Below are 16,984 nucleotides of genomic sequence, written 5' to 3'. Positions count from 1 at the left end.
GGCAGCACTGAATTTTAGCAGTGAGACACATCTGACCCTCTGTCTTCCTGCGACCCAAATTAACTTATCAGACTTTAATAATCATCTGGTATATGTCAAACACTATGAGTGGACCTAGTGATTTTAACCACAGATAAAGTACAACTCCTGTGCATGAAGAGTTTTGGGTTTAGCAGCAAGGTGGCATTGGAAGGAACGTCAACTAGAAACTGAGGGAGTGACAGGTAGTCAGTAGTGACAGGAGCTGAGGAAGGCATATTTAAAGTGCCTGAGGCTAGTAAAGATCTCTATTGACCAGTGCCTTTCCTTACGTAGATATCCAGTGTCCTTCATGGTAGTACTTAGATTTAGTAGGTGGTATAAATCCTTGATGACTGAAAGAATAAATGAATGAATGAGGACAAAGTACAGTAGACTACCCTAACATGGCCTGAAGTTCTTCAAAGGAAGTAAAAATGTTCTTTATCCAGTAGAGTTCAAAAATCTCAAATAAGAATTTGAGAGGCATAAGAATTGACTTATAATATTGCCAACACCTAGTTTAGTATTCAAAACGTGTTTTGAGAAACCACATTTGTTCTCAGTGACATCAGTTTCAAGGGTTTAGGACTATACCCCCAAAATCCTGCTTGCCCTTAATTACTGCTTGTTTAAGGATCTTTCATTGTATTAGCTAAACCCTTTTTATGTTATTGCTGGGAGTGACCAGGTCCCTAAGTTTACCATTTGTTGTTGTTATTGATTAGTTGCTAATTCGTGTCCAACTGTTTATGACCTCATGGACTGTAACCCACCAAGCTCCTCTCTCCGTGAGATTTCCTAGGCAAGAATACTGGAGTGGGTTGCCATTTCCTTCTCCAGGGGATCTTCCCAATCCAGGGATTGAACTCATGTCCCCTGCATTGGCAGGTAGAGTCTTTACCACGGAGCCACCAGGAAGCCCTGTACAAAATATGAAAGTGAAAGTGTTAGTTGCTCAGTCGTGTCTGACTCTTTGCGACCCCATGGACTGTAGCCCGCCAGGCTCCTCTATCCGTGGGATCCTCCGGGCTAGAATACTGGAGAGGGTAGCCATTCCCTTCTCCAGGGAATCTTCCCAGCTTCGGGATCGAACGCAGGTCTCCTGCATTGCGGGCAGATTCTTTCCTGTCTGAGTCACCAGGGAAGCCCCATGCCAAGTTTTATTACCTACTCAATTTGTCTCTTTTTCATTAAGTTGCCTGGAGCTTCTCCCATGTGTGGATGGGTGTATATGCATGTCATAACTAGGTGGAGTTAAAGGTGGAGAGCTGTAGGAAGGACATGCTGACCTGCACGTTGTATGTATGTGTGCTGGTGAGTCTCTAGATGGTATTCGTGGTGCTTTGACTTAAGGACAGTGACCGACAGGTGACTGTGCAGTTGAATAGAGGGAAACTGGGACATGGTGTCACATGTCCCAGTGAACTCACGGCTATGTTGTAGACCACAGAAGAGTGGAAAATACTGGCCTCGGTCACAGTGAATACACTGCAGCCCTGTGTTATTTCCCCTGCTTGCTCCTCTTTTAGGATTCTCCTCATTTCAGGCTAAGCTTAAGACAAGCGTCCTCAAGAAAAATCTCTCTTGGCTGGTAATAGATTTGACAGTGTTCTTATCCTGCTGATCAAATGGTAAAACAGTATGATTGAGCCTTGGTTAAATTGTTCCATTTTCATTCTGTCTGAAAACAGTCAGTGGGTCTCTTCCTCTGTAAAGAATATACGTGTATCTGGTGTGGAGGGAGCACGGGAGAAAGGGAGGAGTGGTCTCATCACACAGATAATGGTGTCCAGAGTGCAGTTAGACTGAGCTTGTGAGACAGCTAAATGGTCTTAAGAAGAAGATCATGAAATTCTAACGTGAGGGGAGGAGGGTGACGAGCTGTAGGTGGTTAATCTGTGTGAGAAGCTATAGAGAGGGCTTCAAAGCAGGAAAAGCGCAGGGTCCTCAAAGACAGCCACGAGAAAGCTTTACTTAAGGCATGCTTGAACCCCAGGCTCATAGAGGAAACGAGCTTTCCACTAACTCTAGGCGGGTTCAGCCTTGGGTTGTGGGAAAAGTAAGGTTAAACTCAGAGAATCTGGCCTGAGCGATTGGAAAGACGTGAGAGGGTCTGCAGGAGAGCCTTTAAGGTTAATTCTGTGAAGAACGTGAGAATGTGATGTTTACCTGGAATGAAGCATGTGTTTTGTACTTCTAAGATACCTTCCCAGTTTCGGCTGTGCTTTGTAATTCTGTGTTTGATGTACTTCCGTGTGCCCTGGGAGAGTGAGAGTTGGGCTACTGCAGCTGCTTTGGTGGAGGAAAGGAAATGTCTTTGATCCTTCGGAAATGATGTGGGAAGCAGCAAGCTGCCCTAGTCATCTAGGTGAAGTTGCAGAAAGCTCCCAGCAGCAGCCATGGAGCAGTCCAGCAAGAAGGGTCTGCTCTAACCTTACTCTTTCAACTCCTCTACTTCCACATGCACATGCGTACACATTTTATCCAGCTAGGGAATCTTAAAAGCTAATTGCCTTACTTTGAGATTCTTACTAAAAATTTCATATGTGGAATATAATCTGTAATCTTTCTCTTCCTGCTTTGATTAGTTTAAAATGATTAGTTCCCAGAGAAACCTTGTGAATTTCACTTTCCATTTCTCATTCAAAATACATGTTGACCTTTACTACTGTTGACTGTCTTTGCCACATGTATCACAATGGAAGCTTTATTTATAATATGAAAGAAAGTAGCCTTTTCTACATTCCAAAGCATACAATTTGAAATAAATATTGAGCAGTTGATTGACGTATTTTAACTTTTTTTAAAAAAAGATCAGGAGTCCTAGTGCAAACTACCAATGCTTAAAAATATTCAGGGTGTTCTACAAAAAAAAATAAATTGCTGTATCTAGTTCTAATGCTACCTTTTTTATTTTCTTTATATTATAAGTAAATAAAAGCTTTCTCTCCTTTTCTTAGAAAACTGGTGACTTATTTGCTATCAAAGTATTTAATAACATAAGCTTCCTTCGTCCAGTGGATGTTCAAATGAGAGAATTTGAAGTGTTAAAAAAACTCAATCACAAAAACATTGTCAAATTATTTGCTATTGAAGAGGAGGTAAGTCGTCAAGCTTTAGTTAATCCTGTCATGTTTATTGTTGTTAATACAATTCAGGAGAAATAATCTGACATAAAAATTGTTTTATAAAGAGTGGGTTTTTTTTAATGCTGAAAATTAGGACTCATACAATCAGCTAATTATTCTCAAAAACAGATATATAACAATGGAAACTCATGGAATCAGAAAAAGTAGTATAAGTAATAAAAGAATATACAATGTGGTTACCAGTATTATTACTGAAAGCAAAAGCTAAGTGAAGTTAAATTGACATAATTACATAAAGAGAATATCAAACAATGTAAGGAAGGCTTTATAAAGAATAAAAATCTGAGGAATCCAGAGAGTGATATATGAATCCAATTGTCAAAGACAGAATTGGTTTTAGTGGGAAACAGTGAAAATAAAAATGTTATTAGAAAAATAGAAATCTCATTAGTATGGGTAATCAAATCACACCTTTTGAAAACCAATTTGGCAGTTTATACTCCTTCTATCAGTGATTTCATTTTTAGTGATTACTTCTTAGAAAGTAATCAGAAATGTAAACTATAATTTTATGCACAAAGATGTTCGTTGCTGTCCTATTTATAATAAAGAATGGTTAAATAAGTTAGAATGTTTGATGGATTGTTACCCAGAGTTAGCTATACTGAAGATTAAAAGCATAGCCCTCTGAACTACCAAGTCTGTTCAAGACTTCTTAGACGAGCCACAGAGGAGTTTCGCAAACTGCAGTTGGAGAAGTCCTCATCAGACTGCTCATTCAGACATGAGCTGCAAGCTCAGGAGTCCTCAGGGCCATCTTCCCTTAAGACCAGCTGGCTACAGATTTGGAGCTTCCCATGACTGCCCTCAGATTTGGTAATTTACTCGAATGCTGAATGACTCACAGCACTCAGGAAAGCGCTATACAGTGGGCCCTCGAACTGCACGGGTCCACCAATAATACTGTGAATTTTTTTCCACTAAATATGAACTATAGTACTACATAATCTGAGATTGGTTGAATCTGCAGATACGGAACCACAGATACAGGGGGGTGACTGTAGTTACATGTAGATTTTCGAATGCATGGAAGGGCAGCACCCTTAACCCCTGCTTTGTTCAAGGGTCGACTCTACTTACAAGTTAGTATCATAGCAAAGCAGAAGGTTATAAATTAGAACTAAGCAGAGGAAGAGATCCATAGGGCCATAGGACAGAATATACGAGGGTTCCGAACACAAATCTTCCTTTCCACAAGGATACCTTATCCTCCTGGCACTGATGCTCGCTGTGACAGTACGCGCAGAGCATTGTCAGCCCTGGAAGCTTACCCACGCCTTTGGTGTGCAGTTTTTACTGAGGCTCGATCACATACTGTCTGCATGGCCAGAGTTGTCTCCAGCCCTTCCTGTGGGTTCTGGCTGATTCCTCAGCCTCGGGAAGTCGAAACGGAAGTGCACGTCCTAAGATCCCCATCATAAATCACATTTTTAGACTGCCACTTGGCCAAAACCCCCGGACAGAGACACTTTTAGCAGATAGGACATTCTAGAGGTCTATTGAATCAGCTCCTAGTAGCCAAGGGCAAGTGCTAGACCTCTCTGGCTAAAATTAATTCTGTACTGCACAGTGGTTAAGCAGTAATAAAAAGAAATATTTAACAAAATTTCATCACCTGGGAGCATGCTTACATATAATGTTTTGTGAGAAAATCAGTATTAAAAATATTTATGCAGTATGATCTTGATAAATATAGTATGGTATACAAAGTGTTACGTGTCTATAATGTGATTCATTACATAGAAAAAAGACTGAAAGGAAACACACCAAATATAAACATAGTTATCTTGGTGATGAAATTAGAGGTATTTCTCAAATTTTCAACTCCTCAAAACTCAAGTTATTTCATTATTTAAAAGCAACAGTTTTTTTCTTTTAAAATTACTTCTTTCATACCACCCAATAGTAAAGAAGTTTTTAATATATTTTATAGATTTATTTTGGGGATATATAGAAAAAAATTATAAAAGGAAGAAAGAGTAAAAAATGATAATGACTACTGTATTTAAGACTCAATCACATTTTCAAGTTTCTGAAATGGGCCTTATAATCAATGTGTATTGTAATTTGGTAATACTTCTTTTATTCCTCTATAAAGCTATTGTTAAATTGATGGTGTATCTTATAATCAATGGTACATTAAAATCATGGTTTAAAACAGATTAGCAGCTCAGATTCCTGAGCTAACTAGAACTTCGCTCCAAGGGGACCACTCAGTTATTCTACCTATTTGTTTTTAAGGCTAAAACTCTGGGAACTCTCCAGCAGTCCAGTGGTTAGGGCTCTGGGCTTCCATTGCATGGAGCACAGGTTGAGTCCCTGATCGGCAAACTAAGATCCCACATGCCACATTGTACTGCCAAAAAAAAAAACGCTGAAACTCCATTCTTTGAAGTAAAAGCAGTGAAAGTGTTTGTCACAAGAAGAATTCAAGTGTTTTAAGAGTTTCATTACAAAACTAATATCCTAAATGTACTATTATGTGTTAGAAATTAAACAATTTTGAAAAATCCATTATAACATTGTAGCAGTGATTTTCTAATTAGATTTAGCCAGCTTTTACTGTGGTTTGTCTTTAAAAACAAATCTAATTTTAATGTTAATTTTGAAAAATGTTAACTCTCATCTGTACAGTCAACAAATATTTAACAAACCCTAGGTAAAAAGCAGTTCAAAGTACCTTCATTATTGTAGCAAATCCAACTTTTAAATGAAACCAGATGAGTATTGGCATATATTAAAAATTTATTTTTTAGATTGAGTCAATGTCAGTGATTTTTTTTCCCAGACAACAACAAGACATAAAGTACTTATTATGGAATTCTGTCCATGTGGAAGTTTATACACTGTTTTAGAAGAACCATCTAATGCTTACGGACTACCAGAGTCTGAGTTTCTGATTGTTTTGCGAGATGTGGGTATGTTTATTTGTTTATATGATTATATATGTGTGTAAATATAATTTAATGACATAAGAATTTTTAAACATAAATTTCTTATATTCAAAGCTAAAGACCTTTATGGAGTGCTTTCTTAGATATGATATCAAAAGCACAAGTACAATAAGGAAAAAGTAGATAAATTTTATCGTTAACTTGTATGTGTCCGAAGGAAGCGTCAAGTAAAAAGACAACTCGTAGAAGGAGAGAAAATATTTGCAAATCAGATGTCTGATAAGGAATTTTTATCCCAACAAGTCAACAACAAAGAGACAACCCGATTTAAAAATTAGTAAAGGATTTGGTAGACATTTCTCCAAAGAAGATATGCAGGTCCCCAACTAATATATAAAAAGATCATTAGGCATTAGCGAAATGCAGATCAAAACCGTAAAGAGATGCCACTGCATACCCACTAGGATGGCTAACATCAAAAAGACAAAACAAGTGTTGGTAAGGATATAGAGAAATTGAAACCCTCATATACTATTGGTGGTATTACAAAAAAAAGTGCATGCAAAAAAAAAGTGCAGGCACTTTGTACAGTAGACTGACAGTTCTTCAAAAAGTTAAACAATTACTATATGACTTATCAATTCCATTACTAGGTGTTTATCTAAAAGAATTTAAAATATTTCCACACAAAACCTTGTATACCAGTATTTATAATAATGGCAACAACAAAAAAAGGAAGCCCAGTATTCACCAACGGGTGAATAGATAAATGGGGTACCTACAGTGGAGTATTATTTGTTTGTAACAAGAATGAAGTAGTGATACATGCTGTAACATGGATGCACCTTGAAAAATTATGCTTAGTGAAAAACCCCAGACACAAAAGGCAACAATATTTGTATGATTTCATTTATGTGAAATGTTCAGAATAGGCAGATCCCTAGCGACAGAAAGCAGAGTAATGGTAGTCAAGGCCCTGAGAGGAGAGTGGAGCCAAGGAGTGACTGCTAATAAATACAGGGGTTCTTTTTGTATAATGGAACTGTTCTGAGATTGGTGGTGATGGTTTGTATACTCTGTGGCTCTGTACTAAAAACTGCTGAATTGTATACTTTAAAAAAATGAGTTTTATGATATGTGAATTTTATCTCAGTAAACCTGTTATTAAAAAAAAAGGATATGGCAGTCACAGGGAATAATATCTTCTTGGAAAGAAATGAATCATTATTTGAAGAATAGGAGAAGCCCAGTGTTACGAAGTATGACGTTAGTGGGAATTCTTGAAATTGATACTGGAAGCTGTAGAGACTACATAGGTGAGGGTAAAATGAAAGAGAAGCCGTATGTGCTACAGCCTGTGAAGTCACATAGAAGAGGCAGATAACTGACCCCTTCCTAAGTACACTGGTAGTCCTGAGTTTCCGTAATTGAATGTTGATATCTTTAAACTTATGTTTATATGTCATGCTTGGACATTCACCTATCAGCTGTCACACAAATGGTTCAGACTATCATTCTTTGACACTGCATGTCAGTTAGCCCAAACAGCTTAATTTCAGCAGTTGCTATTAATGTTTTTTTTTTTTTTACTATATTGTGTATTGAGTTCAGTTTACTATTTTGTGGAATTTTTTCCCCAAAGTAAAAATTTAAATTATGGTTAAAGATTATTTTTCTTGGGAATCTGTATTCTTGGGTTTAGGTAGATGGCCCACAGGTATATAACAAAAAGTAATCAGGAAGTCATAGGCTTAGGATCATTGTGTTCCATTTTCTTGACAGTATTTAAGAGAGACTCTTCCTTAGACCATATTGATCCCTGTCCTTCTAAAATTTCTCATTACTCAAGCATGAAATACAAAATCTTAAGTATAATCTATTACTTCTTTGATTAAAATGACTGGACCAACTTATGTAAAAACTTACATTGAGTGAATAAGAATGAATTAATGTTCATTAGTGAATCTGATGCACACACACATACCACTTATGATTTCCTTTGTTTTATATTTATTGTTGAAGTGGGTGGAATGAATCATCTCCGAGAGAATGGCATAGTTCACCGTGATATCAAGCCAGGAAATATCATGCGTGTGATAGGGGAAGACGGACAGTCTGTGTACAAACTCACAGATTTTGGTGCAGCTAGAGAACTAGAAGATGATGAGCAGTTTGTTTCTCTGTATGGCACAGAAGAATATTTGGTAAGTCATGCGTCACTCATCATTTTATTTTAAGAAGCTGGATATATTATAAATATGGGTAGTTGATCAACCAGATCACTCTATAAAATGTCTTAACTCTTATGGCAAAAATTTAATTTTCTATTCTAATGAATATGGTATGTAATGTGGAATTAGATATTGGCTTCTAAGGGTGTTGCTTTCTGTTAAAAAAATTCTTGTAAGTTTTATAATACTCTTAAATAATTTTACTAATGTTATGCATCTTTGTTAAAAGAAAGAACTATCTGTACACTCCAGAAGCATCTAGCTAGTAAAGACTTCCTTATTTGGATCAGAGCAGTTAATATATTTACAAGCTTGTTATAATACTGTTCCCTGTAGAGCAGACTTCATTATAATTCTGAAGCAGAAGACTCTCTTCAGGGAGGCTGGTTACTGAAAGATGAAAAGAACCATTGTTAGAAACACACACAAAAAATGAAATGCCTCTAAAAGATCTAACTTGAAATACTAGAAAACTAGAAAAGCTCCATGGTTGAAACAGTTTATATAGATGTGTTTGTGTGAAGTTAGTAAACATTTGAAACTTTTAAGAAAGGCACTTAAAAATAAGTACATTTAACATGTAATCAGAAAGTTTATAATATATAGCTGTCACTGATTGGTTATGGCTCTGAGTTTTATTTTAGAAGTCTTAAATTCTGTGACTTTTTTTCCAGTTGGATTCTGTGGTTGTAATTTTATAATTTGAATGAAGTCAAGGTGCCCCTATAGCTTTATTCAGATTATTCTAACCCTGGCATGAATTAAGGTATCTTAACTTGTCCTATCAATATGAAACCACTAATTAATCTGCAGTTGTATTTGGATAATCTTTTATTAAGAGTACTTAAATATGGGGACTTCTCTGACAGTCTAGTGGTTAAGACTTCACACTTAGAGTGTGGGGGCACAGATTTAGTCCCTAGTTAGGGAATTAAGATCCTGCTGTGCAGTGTGGTAAAAAAAAACCCACACACACCTAAAAACGGGTTATATTCATCCAACAGCTATCTATGTACCAAGCATTGTTGTAGGAATTGAGACTTCTTTGGTGGACCAGAAATACATGATTTCTGCTCCTATGGAACCCTCAGTCTAGTGAGGACAGTAGACAAGTAAATAAGATAAATTCAGATAATTAAAGTGTTGGAAAGACAATAAGGTAACAAAGCAGAAGAAAGATAGCTAGGGAAAGCTTCCTTTCACTCTTAAGTCAACTGATTCTTTAATGATGAAAACAAGCAAGTCATGCAAAGATTTGGGGAGAAAGGAGCATTACAAGCAACTACAAAGGAAAGCTTGGGGGCAGGAGCAGAAGGGGACGACAGAGGATGAGATGACTGGACGGCATCACCAACTCGGTGGACATGAGTTTGAGTAAACTCCGGGAGTTGGTGATGGACAGGGAGGCCTAGCGTGCTGCGGTTCACGGGGTCGCAAAGAGTCTGACATGACTGAGTGACTGAATTGAACTGAACAAAGGCCTAAAAACAGAAATGACCTTAGATGTTTGAGAAACAGAAAGGATGACAGAATAGCTGGACTTAGTGAGTGAAAAGGCAGGTGATAAGAATTGAAGAAGTAAGCAGAAGCCAACCAGAGCATACGGACTAGTGGTTTCTACCCTGTATGATCACCCCCTGTTAATAATAAATGTTTTACAATATTCTTTTCAGTATCTTGAAATGGAATTCTTAGATAATATAATCAACCAGCATACCTAATTAAAGGAAGAGCATAGTATCTTAATGATAATATAAAGGGAAATATAATAAAATCATAGATGTTTAGTATGTAAAAGTTTCCTGTCAATTTCACTAGCAAACAACTGAAATAATTAGGTGCTGACCTGTGTATAACGTTGCCTCCAGTGCAGTGATAACCTGTATATTGAATTGGTGAGTCATATACCATAAGTCTTGTGTTGTTACTGACATCATTTTCCAAAGCACTGAAGAATTCCTGATAAAGTTTCTAACTTAACAAAGTAGATTTATGTATACTGCATTCCTATAGCTACAAAAATACTGTTTACTTTATATTCAAAAATACACTGTTTACATATAAAATGAAGTGAGATCATTATAAACAGACTTCTTAGGTGCACAAATATCTGGCAGGATATTTAAAAGTCGTGCAGAAAGTCAGAAGCTTCTTTTTCAGAGCTGTTTCGTTTTCAGCAGGATGTCTCTCATCTCTGGTCTCTGCCCACTAAATTCCAGTAGCCCTTCTCAATGACTGTGGTGATCGAAAGAAACAACGGCAGTACCATACTAGCCTTTGTGAGGGTGATCCCTCTTACCGACTGTCAGCTTTCTCATAGTCTCCAAAGACCACAATTTAGCCTCCACTACTAACAGATTAGTAAAATGGAAAGAACACACATTAAATAAATAAACTTCCAAGTCCATGCTGTTCTCTTGGCTGAAATTTTACTGTAGTCTGTTTTCCTATTTCAGGTTATTCCCAACTCTATTTTCTAATAAATTACACCAGCAGTTATGAAACTCAGTAGTCGAGAAATATTTCTGTATTTAAATGAAAGCTCTCCTCATTTTGGAATTCCTGGACCAGATGTTGAATCTTCTCTTTTTTATGTGTTGAAGACCAAAGGAAGCACCAGCATTTTTTCTTCTTCTGTTTTTAGTATGATGGCTTTCTTAATATGAATTACCCAAAAAGTTCATTGGGGTTTTTCCATAAGATAGTGCAGGAAAACTCAAAGGAACTTTCTGGCCAACCCGATTTAACCTGAGAACTTACAGTAGGTTTGTCCTTAAGCTCCTGTCCCAGATGCAGGGGCCCGGGAGCAGTAATACTAATCCCTATGCAAATATAAGTAGCACGTTCAGGAGAGAGCCTGTGGGCCCAGATATGTCAGACCAGCATGCATCAGGCCATTCTCAGCTAATCATTCTCAGCCTAGGGAAGGCCTTCCAGCTGCACTATTTAGGGGGTATGTTAGTGCACCTGTTGAGGAGGTCCTGCTTTGTCTTCTAGAATCGCTGTATCTGCTCTTCCCAGGTTGGCGGCCTCATGTTCTTTGGAGATATCAGGCATGTCCAGGTACTCTTGGCCTCTTCACAGTGCCATTGATAAAGTAAGAACCTTCTGCTAGGACAGAGGTCTGGCTCATGCCTCTTTAGACAATAATGCCTTACGTACTATGCCACAGAATCCGCAAAACCACTCAGACCCTGTGCATCTGGTAGCCATGTTTGGACACACGTCTTAAGCCCCTCAGGCTTGTCACCTCTTCTGATTCCTCATTAAAATGTATTTCCCAAAAAAGTCCCATCCCTCCCCCCAGAAATAATCCAGTGCTTGTGACCCTTTGAGAGATGAATTCATAAACTGCATCATTTACAGTAGAGACACCCTCCCAGCACTGTTATCTGTGTTGGTTCCCAGTCCATTGGGCCACTGCCGTATACCACAGTGTCATAAGGCATTGTTTTAGTTTGGGATCATTTGGGAGATGACTCTGCTCTGGTCCAGAGTACACTCTGATAGGTTTATCTACCAAAAACCTTGGCGTTAAAGCACATAATTTACATAAAGACAGTGTCACGGAGGCTAAGCATGTATGACCCCTGGCTGTCCTTTGCAGAGCTTAATGTCCATAAGAGTCTCTGTCTGGACCTGTAAGCTCCTAAGCCATGCCCTATAAATTCCATCGTTCTTCACAGCTGTATGGTAGTGTCTTCTGTGCTTAAGGACCGTGTGGTGAACATCAGACCAGCTACTTAGTTGAGTTGCTGTATCCTCCAACATACCCAATCAGGCTAGTCCTCCGAATTCATTCTAGAAAACTAGTTTTCATCTCAGAGCCCTTATGACTTGCTCACATGGGTTGCATGGTATGAGGGAAAGGAATTGAGGCTGCCTGATATGTTTTGGATATGAGCAACTGGGTAGATGATGAAACCATTTACTTAAAGGGTAACGATTAGAAGGAAACAGGTTTGAGTCAGAAGACCAGGAGTCTGTTTTTGATACCTTAAGTTTAAGCTACCTGTTAGACATTTGAGAAAACAGTAAGCTATGTGAATCCAGAACTCAGGACAAGAAATGGTTTGGAAAGTTAAAGGATATAGGTAACACTTAATGCCATAGGCCTGAATGGGAGATGAAAAAATAAGGCAGTTGTTAAGTGTGGATGGCTGTTTTGAGTTTTGCTATGGAGGGAAGCAGAAAATTGAATGATAGGTCAAAGTGATTGTAAGGTCAATTTAGGGGCTTTTTTAATGGGAGATATGAAAGCATGTGTGTAAGTTGAAAGAAATGAGCCAATAGAAAGGGGGGAAATGATGCATAAAATTAAAAGGGTAGTTTCAGGAAATGATTTCTAGAATTGGTGAGATGATATGATGGGCCCCACAGCACAGATGTGGCGCTAGTGGTAGACAACCTGCCTGCCGGTGCAAGAGACATAAGAGAAGCAGGTGTAATCCCTGGATTGGGAAGATCCCCTGGAGAAGGAAATGGCAACCCACTCCAGAATTCTTGACTGGAGAATCCCATGCACAGAGGAACCTGGAGGTCTGCAGTCCACGGGAGTGCAGAGAGACACGACTGAAGCAACTTGGTACATCACAGGTGGGAAAGTTAAGCCTTTGATAAGAGCCGTCCCATTGTAACTGGTTCTGAACACAGATTCAGGTAGGTTGGCTTTTGGTAAAGGATACAAAGGAGAGTTAATCTCTGCTTCCATTTTCTCACTGTAGTATGAAGTGAGGTCATCAAAACTGAGGGTCGAAGGAGGTGGTGTTGAAGGTTTGAGGAGAGAGAGGAAGATATGAAATGGTCTTTTCAGATTGGAAAAGTAAAATTATTAGGAAAATAGAATTTGCAGACATTATTGAATACCCATTTTTGTGTAGTGTATTTCATAGAATACAAGTTAGTAGCTTTTTCTTTTCTTTTTAAAGCATCCTGATATGTATGAGAGAGCAGTGCTAAGAAAAGATCATCAGAAGAAATACGGAGCAACTGTGGATCTTTGGAGCATTGGGGTAACATTTTACCACGCAGCTACTGGATCACTGCCATTTAGACCATTTGAAGGGCCACGTAGGAATAAGGAAGTGATGTAAGTGATTTCTCCATCTAAAATTAGAAATAATTTTTTTTCAATGTGTATCTATCTTTATTTCATCAGGTACACTACTGAATATTGATCTAGCCATCATTTCTGATATTTTAAACTATTTGATTTTTTAGTAAGAGTACAACCTTATAAAATGCGTAGAGATAATGTTTCATACTGTGTTTAACTATCTTACGTACAAAGTATAAATGGCATCCAAATTTGGTCCATCCAGTCTTTGGTCCATATTAAAAATATTGTGCCTTCTGAAATTTATTTCAGCACTATTTAGTTCTTTTTGTGTGCTTATTAGTTTTTTCCCTCCATATAACTAAAAAAATAAAAAAGTACTTTCATGAAGTAATAGAACCATTAGTGGATCAAAAAGAAATATGAACTGACCTGATTTCTTTAACCTTTTGAAAAATAACATTTAATGTAATATTTTTCTAGTGTTGCTGTTTCAGTCGAAAACATTTTGCTGAATGCATTTTACTAGTACATTATACATTTATGCAACTGCCATAGTTACTAGGAAATAATTACTATGTATGAAGTCACTGTTATAAACCAAATAATGGAAGAAAAGAGGGATGGGTTGTTAGATGTGAAATTTATTATAAAACTCATCTGTACATTGACCACACATCTTTCTGTTTTGAAAGAAGTTAGTGGTTGACCTTGCCTCATGGGAAATACCAACCTCTGTACACATAAAACTATAAGGTGAGGTTATGAATGTTGTTCAGTTCAGTGAGGTAACTCACTTGACAGCCTTAACGTGTTCAGCTGTTTTTTTAGATCTCAGATCTTTATATATTTGACCCCGCCTTTTATAAGTGGGACTTCCCTGGTGGCTCAGATGGAAAGGATCTGCCTGCAATGAGGAGACCCAGATTCAGTCCCTGTGTGGGGAAAATTCCCTGGAGGAGGAAATGGCCACCCACTCCAGTGCTCTTGCCTGAAAAATTCCATGGACAGGGGAGTCTGGTGGGCTACAGTCCATGGGGTCACAAAGAGTCGGACATGACTGACTAACACTTTATAAGTAATAATCACAAATGTAAACATACAATCTTTAATCTCATCTCAGAAAGTTAGGAGAAGCGTATTTTTTCTTTTGTTTGTTTGAGGAGGTAAAACTAGTTCAACTGATACCATGACTTTTGCTGAAACCTGAGTATCTAAATGTTTTCCAGCAAGGAGAGCATACATATTTGTGGGAAGAAGTTATCTATTAGTGTACTGATTTTGGTATAGCATCATCTTGAACCCACTTTACAGCAGTGTCCTTTTTATAAAATCTCTTCATTAATGAAGGCTGAGAGTCAGTTACTGTCTTTCCTCATTAAACATAAAGTGCGCCCAACAGTTAATCATGCTTTGCTGTCATAGGCGTTTTAAAGCAGTATCAGCACGCATCGCTGCACTGAGAATGGGTTAAATAGAAGTGTGGTGCTCTGTAATAAAGGAAACATGACTCATAAACAAGTGGGAATACCTGATGTTTTTATCTGCCCACCATATAGACAGATAATACCATTGGAAGAATTTTTTTCTTTGTTTGCACAGAAACTAAACTGTTTATGAACATTGATGCTAATGACTGTTCAGAAGTGCTTTAAGAAATAATAAGGATGGAGAAGGAAATGGCAACCCACTCCAGTATTCTTGCCTGGAAAAGTCCATGGACAGAGGAGCCTGGCGGGCTGCAGTCCATAGGGTTACATGACTGAGCATGTGTGCATGAGGGTGGAGGGAGATGGGTTGGTAGCAATAAAGTGGTAGAACTAAAAAAAAAAAAAAGAAATAATAAGGATTGTTGTGCTTGACTATTGAGTAATGTATTCATCTCACATTATAGGAGTATTGATCCCTCAGAATCTTATTTACATATTAATAAATGTATTTAGATATGTATCTTAACAAAATAAGTTTTTTCAAGAGTTTATAAGCATTACCTTAATTAAGAATTCTGCCATTCATTCTATTCACTTCTCTTCTTGCATTAATGTCACGTATTTCTACTTATTTCTCCACAATCTGATCCTTCTCACATGAATGCAACTTATATTTTTCACATTAATTTCCTTCTTTGAAAAATCTCTTAGTGCACAAATCCTGGCTGCCTCTACTGAAGAAGCAGCAAGCAGCTCAGATCAGCTGTTCTGGTTTCTTTTACTTTTTTAAATAGTTTGTTAATCTGCTCAGAGCACATTTATGTAGCCATTAAACAAATCGAAAAATTATGTCAGAAATACTATCTATAAACTTATATAAGATTCTGATGTGTTATGATTTACATTTTCATCTTGAAGGCATGAACCTCTTATTTCTCTCCTAGTTTCAAGTTTTGTTTTAGAAAGGGCTGACACTTGTAAAGCTGCTTTTATTGCCCCGCCTCCATCATTATTAGTATTCTTTCACTTCTTCATTCATCTCTTTCTTGAATTTGTCTTTATTTTTATCACCATCATCAAGAAACAGATTAAGCTTGGCTTTTAATTTTGGTACACGCATCTAATCCTGTCATGTATGTATATTTTCTCAATATGCAAAAACTTTCTGATACTGTGCTATGTATAGTTTTATCTTTTTTTTTTTTTTAAAGAAAGCTATTGTTTATTCTATAGTAATTTCATGGTCCAGTTGACTGTGCCTTTGGATAATGTGGGTAAGAGTGATGAGATGCTTTTTTATGGTCTAGAGACATTCTGTAACATAACTTTTTTTGTGTTTGCTCAATTTTTTCAGATGGAAAAATGAATATTTTTGTTGTGGACATCAAGATGCTGTTATATGGCAGTCTGAGAGCCCAAATGAAAATTAATTATGGCCTATGTAAAATAATCGTACAGCCACAATTCTACTTCAGTCAGTCAGATTCAAAGTATTTTGATTGTTTTATGGATCCTGTGAACATCAGTCACAAAGTTTTGTATAGTAGATAATTGTAGGTGCAACTGAGGAAATATTTTTGCAGAGCCCTTTGATAGGATATGCAGTAACAAGCTGCTTATTTTAATCTACTTTTATTCCTCCCAAGGTATAAAATAATTACTGGAAAGCCTTCTGGTGCAATATCTGGAGTACAGAAAGCAGAAAATGGACCAATTGACTGGAGTGGAGACATGCCTGTTTCTTGTAGTCTTTCTCGGTAAGTGTAGCATATGTACCCTGTTCTTTTTGGTGTTGGGACCTTTGTTGATTAAAGTCACCAATACTTAAGTGTAGTTTTGTTCTTAATTTTTCAGTAGGTGTTATTAAAGCATGCCTTGATTTGTAATTTTCGTCTTTGTGGCAATGTAAAGATTGATTTGGGTCTATGTAAATAATTTTGCCAGATCTCTTTTAAGACATAGAGCATACATACATTCTTCAGATTGCTAATCACTTATCTTAGAATTGTGTCCAGCTTGGGACTTTGGTGTCTCTTGTGCTGACCTTCATTATAGCAGAGCACAGATAGTGGTACAGATAGGAATAACTAGAGTTCTAAGAAACAAACATTGAAGAAGTCTAATATTACCCTCATTTTCAAAAAGTAATCATATTATTCAAAAGGTGAGAAATAACAGTTTTCTACTGCTTTTTCCAGCATTT

General features: G+C 37.3%; 1 protein-coding gene across 1 annotated transcript in view; it reads left to right on the top strand.

Moving 5' to 3' along the window:
* Positions 1–16,984, top strand: part of TBK1 (TANK binding kinase 1) — a 43,072-nt gene that overhangs the window by 3,679 nt on the left and 22,409 nt on the right. Inside the window, exons 3-7 of the mRNA XM_065934711.1 lie at positions 2,982–3,122; positions 5,959–6,088; positions 8,087–8,268; positions 13,224–13,384; positions 16,428–16,538. Of these exons, the coding sequence (XP_065790783.1) occupies positions 2,982–3,122; positions 5,959–6,088; positions 8,087–8,268; positions 13,224–13,384; positions 16,428–16,538 (725 nt within the window). The remainder of the gene's footprint in view (positions 1–2,981; positions 3,123–5,958; positions 6,089–8,086; positions 8,269–13,223; positions 13,385–16,427; positions 16,539–16,984) is intronic.

Source organism: Muntiacus reevesi, chromosome 4 (assembly GCF_963930625.1).
Source record: "Muntiacus reevesi chromosome 4, mMunRee1.1, whole genome shotgun sequence".
NCBI lineage: Eukaryota > Metazoa > Chordata > Mammalia > Artiodactyla > Cervidae > Muntiacus > Muntiacus reevesi.
The sequence above is the reverse complement of the archived record's forward strand: the minus strand, read 5'-3'. Positions and strand labels throughout refer to the sequence as shown.